At 53.0% G+C, this 4,239-nt stretch overlaps 1 protein-coding gene across 1 annotated transcript; it reads left to right on the forward strand.

Annotated features, from left to right (window-relative positions):
• Window positions 1–1,309: 1,309 nt before the first annotated feature.
• On the forward strand, window positions 1,310–3,856 carry MSC (musculin). Its single transcript, XM_006276142.3, has 2 exons — window positions 1,310–1,976; window positions 2,885–3,856. Exons 1-2 carry the CDS (start codon window positions 1,464–1,466, stop codon window positions 2,969–2,971), a joined length of 600 nt encoding a protein of 199 aa, XP_006276204.3. The 5' UTR covers window positions 1,310–1,463; the 3' UTR covers window positions 2,972–3,856.
• The last annotated feature ends 383 nt before the right edge of the window (window positions 3,857–4,239 follow it).

The following is a 4,239-nucleotide window of genomic DNA, read 5'->3' on the forward strand; positions in this document are numbered from 1 at the left end:
GGAGATGCGCTAACTCCGGTGCACGTCTGGAGAGAGCTGCCGGCTTCCACTTATATTTGTCACATAATCTGAACCATAGTATCCATAATCGCTTGCCACTTCCTATAGCGCAGTGATTCTCAGCCCATTTAGACTCAAGGCACCGCTAACTGGCGGCTGAGACTTGGTCGGCACCCCATTTGAAAAAATAACTTCCTTATTACAGTGTTTATCTTCTTCTTGCAGGTTTCGGGGGTGTTGGTTGTAGCCGTGTTGGTCTAAGGACAAAGGCGGACGAGGTTCTTTGGGTTAATGTGACATCTTTTATTAGACCGACTAAATAGCTGGGGGAAATGTTCTTTGCAAGCTTTCGAGCAAAGAAGAGTGTTTGTACGTGGAAGTTGGCGAAGAACATTTTCCAGCTATTTAGTCGGTCTAATAAAAGATATAATCACATTTACCGGAAGAATCTTGTCCGCCTGCCTTGCAGTAGAGCCTGTGCTTATCTCCTGACACTTCCAGGTACTTTCCAAGGACTTGGAGGCAGCCTTCCTCCAGTGCCCTGACACCCAGTCTGAGCATCACTGCTAGAGCCCGTTGGCATACCCGGATTAGGTGCCGTTGCTTTTCAGTGACTTGCAACTATGCTGGAAGAGACCTGGGAAGGAAAAGGATCTACCGCTTTCAACAGCAAAACAGTGTTTGCTGTTCGACTCCGTGCATCCCAACAGCCCTTCCAGCCCGCGGGGCAGTGAATGAAGTCACTGCATAGGACTCAATGCAGAGGAAATCCCAAGCAGGTGAAATGAATCCCGTTACAAGCGGGGAAGGTTGTGTCCGGGGTTGGACTGGACCCCGTGCCCGGAGTGCAGGACGGGCTGGACGACCCGTGCCCTGGGCTTTCCTAGCTGGGTTTGGCAGAGGAGCTGTGCCGGGGAGGGCGGCGGCCCTGAGCGTGCTCGGGGAGACCTGCCGCTCCCAGCTCCGGGAGCCCGCGCACACACTCCCGCACACTCACACGCGGCCACTCCCGATCACGCACACTCACAGTCACATACATACACGCACACACTCGCAATCACACGCACACAATCACTCACAGTCACACATATACACACGCACACACTCCCGATCCCCCCCAGCCTTCAGGCCGCGCGTGGCCGCCCCGTCGCAGGGATAGAAGCAGCCGCCGCCTTCCCGCGGCCCCAGCGCGCAGCCCTCCCCCGCCCGCAGGCGGCCCCCACATCTGGGCAGGGCGGCGGGAGGCCCGCGCTCCCATTGGCTGCCCGCGGGGGGTGCGGGCACAGCTGGAGCCAGCCGCAGGGCGCTGCACCCCGCCCGCCGGCGCTTCGCCCCGCCGCCACCTGAGCCGTACATATAGCGCTGTCTGACGGCGCGGCCCGCCCGGACGTGCCGGGCTGCGGGGGGGGCGGGGGGGAGCGCTGGGCGGGGCGGGGCGGACTGCCGGCGGCCGCGCTGCTGCCATGTCCACGGGCTCCGGCAGCGACGCCGAGGAGCTGCCCGACATGGCCCTGCGGGGGCTGCAGCTGGGCTGCCCGGCGGTGCCCGCCCCGCGCCCGCCGCGCGCCCGCCTCTGCCCCGCGCCCGACGCCTCCTCGGCGGCGGAGGAGGACGAGGAGGACGAGGACGAGGACGGCGGCGGCGGCTGCAAGAGGAAGCGGGCGCGGGCGGGGGCGCCGGGGGGCAGGCGGCCGGGGCCGGGGCCGGGGCCGGGGCCGGGGCCGGGGCCGGGCCGGGGCGCGGCGGCCGAGGGCAAGCAGTCGCAGCGCAACGCGGCCAACGCGCGCGAGCGGGCCCGCATGCGGGTGCTGAGCAAGGCGTTCTCCCGCCTCAAGACCAGCCTGCCCTGGGTGCCGCCCGACACCAAGCTCTCCAAGCTGGACACGCTGCGCCTCGCCTCCAGCTACATCGCGCACCTCCGCCAGCTGCTGCAGGACGAGCGCTACGACCCCGGCTACGTGCACCCCGTCAGCTTGGTGAGGCCCGCGCCGCCCGGAGGGAGGGAGGGAGGGAGGGAGGGCAGCCGGGCTCCAGCTGCCCTTTGACTCTTGGGCGGGGGGTGGGCCTGCGAAAAGGCTGGAAACTGATTCCTTAATTAACAAGGCCACCTAAGTGAAGGAGCAGTCCCTCAGGTTATGATGGTCAAACCTTATGGGGGGCTTTGGTCTCTTATGGGGGCTCAGCTCCTCTGAGCTCCCCACTAATTCGCACCCAGGAGGGAAGGAGCAGGCGAAAGAGGGGGCCGTGAACCAGGTCAGATCCCCCCAGGTTCCTCCCTCCCAAGCCATTAGCTGCCATGGGACAGAGGCTGCCCAGCTGCAGGGCTGTGTCAGCGCTTCTCCACTTCCCAGCTGCCTTGGGGGGCCCAGGTCCCGCTCTCTGAGCTGGGTGGGACTAAGAGGCAGCTGTGGGCATCGGGGCAGACTCTGGGGAACATGTCCCTTGGCTCTTACACAATCAAATAATTCAGGGTGACTGAGACCACACATAAACCTTATTCAATGAAGGCCTGGTGCACTGCACAGATCTAAACCAGGGCACTGCATCCCCCTCCTCCCCTTTTTCTTGATGCCTGCTTATTCTGTGCAATTTGGTCTGGAATAAATCGGGAGTCTTGTTTATGACATCAGGAAGGCAGTCACAAAGCCATCTACAATCCTTCAGGTTGGAAGAGGGAACAAGTGGCAGCTATCAGTTCAGGTGCATTTGAGTATCACTGTAGCACTCTTTAGTGAAGCCAGTTGGCAGTACTTCCCCAGGGGAAAGCAAACTTTATCCTATAAAACCTAGCAAATTAGCGTCAGAGTCAGACCCTTAGCAGTGACAAAACTGAACTTTAGGGTGCAACCATCTGCCTAATATGACACTTTTTTTTTGCTTACAGACTTGGCCGTTTGTGGTTTCAGGAAGACCAGAATCAGACCCCAAAGAAATTTCTGCTGCTAGCAGATTATGTGGAACTACAGCTTAGTTGAAGTAAACTATTTCCCCTCCCTCCCGGATATTTTTAAGAACTGTGATTTTTACAGGCACAAAACAAGTAGATGGTGACAAGCCACCATCTCCAACAAATGATCTTAAATCTGTGTACCTACCCTGCCACATAAAGGGAAAGCAAAAAGGGAGGAGGTGAGATGGGGATTTCTCTGAACTGGCTGCAGCAGCTGAAGTCTGGAATTTGGAAAGGCCTTACTTTTGCTGCATTACCACTGCCTGAGGACCTGTTGTTTTGAGGCTTTTAAACTAATGAAAAAGGAGTATAATGTTTATAGAATTAACAGCATGGACCAAAATACAACTCTACGATCTAACAGTGTTATTTGTATTCCAAAGAAAAGCAGTATTCTAGAGTAGGTTTCAAACTTGGATAGATTTATAATATATTTTGATGGCTTTTGTATTTGTGGATTCTATTTACTGCAGCTATGCAATACATGTAGTCCTACTACTTTTGTCTTTGTAACTAAACTTTCCTTAAAGACCTCTAAGTAGCATAAACTAGGTCTTGCTAATTAGGTTATGGCCATTGGAATTAGATTATCACCCTTGTTTATGTATTACGGTGCCTTTCACAAAAGTGGGGGACTATTTAAGCAGAGTTTCCATGCCTTAACTTGGAAGGAGAATTAGTCTACAGTTAGGGTCCATGCATTTAAAGGAACAGTTTTGTATCAAACAATACAATTTACATTTTTCCTATCACATTATGCTCACCTATGGAGTATGTTAACCTGACTTCTAGTGACATTTCTTCAGCAATTGAAGTGTTTGTAATGAGAAAATGCCATCAAATGAGTTGCAAATTGTAAATAATTTTATTTTTTTATAAATGACATTAAAATCTTTCTTACAATTATTCTGTGATTTATTGGTGCTATGACAGTATCTAGCTACATCCGTGTAGGTACACTTTAGTAATTCTTGAAATCCAGCCTTGTAAACACATTGTTTCCTTCTTTTCTTCATCTTCTGTGTGGTATTTCTCTGCAAACACAGGGAGGTAACAATGACAGCAAAAAAAAAAAATCATATATGTTACAGTAACTCATAATTCAGCTGAGTAAAAGCAAATTTGAAACATTTACAAAATACATTGTTGTTCTTGTTGTTGTTATTATTGTCTATTCTGGGAACTGGGAAAACAAATAAATGTCAATTAACAAATGGATGGTGGTAATGTTCTCTTTCATAGGGTGAAAGAGAATGTAGTAATCCCTTTGCAACTCTTCCTTGTCATTT

This window comes from Alligator mississippiensis, chromosome 3, assembly GCF_030867095.1.
Source record: "Alligator mississippiensis isolate rAllMis1 chromosome 3, rAllMis1, whole genome shotgun sequence".
Classification (NCBI taxonomy): domain Eukaryota; kingdom Metazoa; phylum Chordata; order Crocodylia; family Alligatoridae; genus Alligator; species Alligator mississippiensis.

Excerpts from the sequence above, each read along its gene's own strand:
- MSC (XM_006276142.3), top strand. The coding sequence starts at position 1,464 with ATGTCCACGGGCTCCGGCAGCGACGCCGAGGAGCTGCCCGACATGGCC. Across the intron at positions 1,977-2,884 it reads ACGTGCACCCCGTCAGCTTG|ACTTGGCCGTTTGTGGTTTC; the intron begins GTGAGGCCCGCG and ends TTTTGCTTACAG.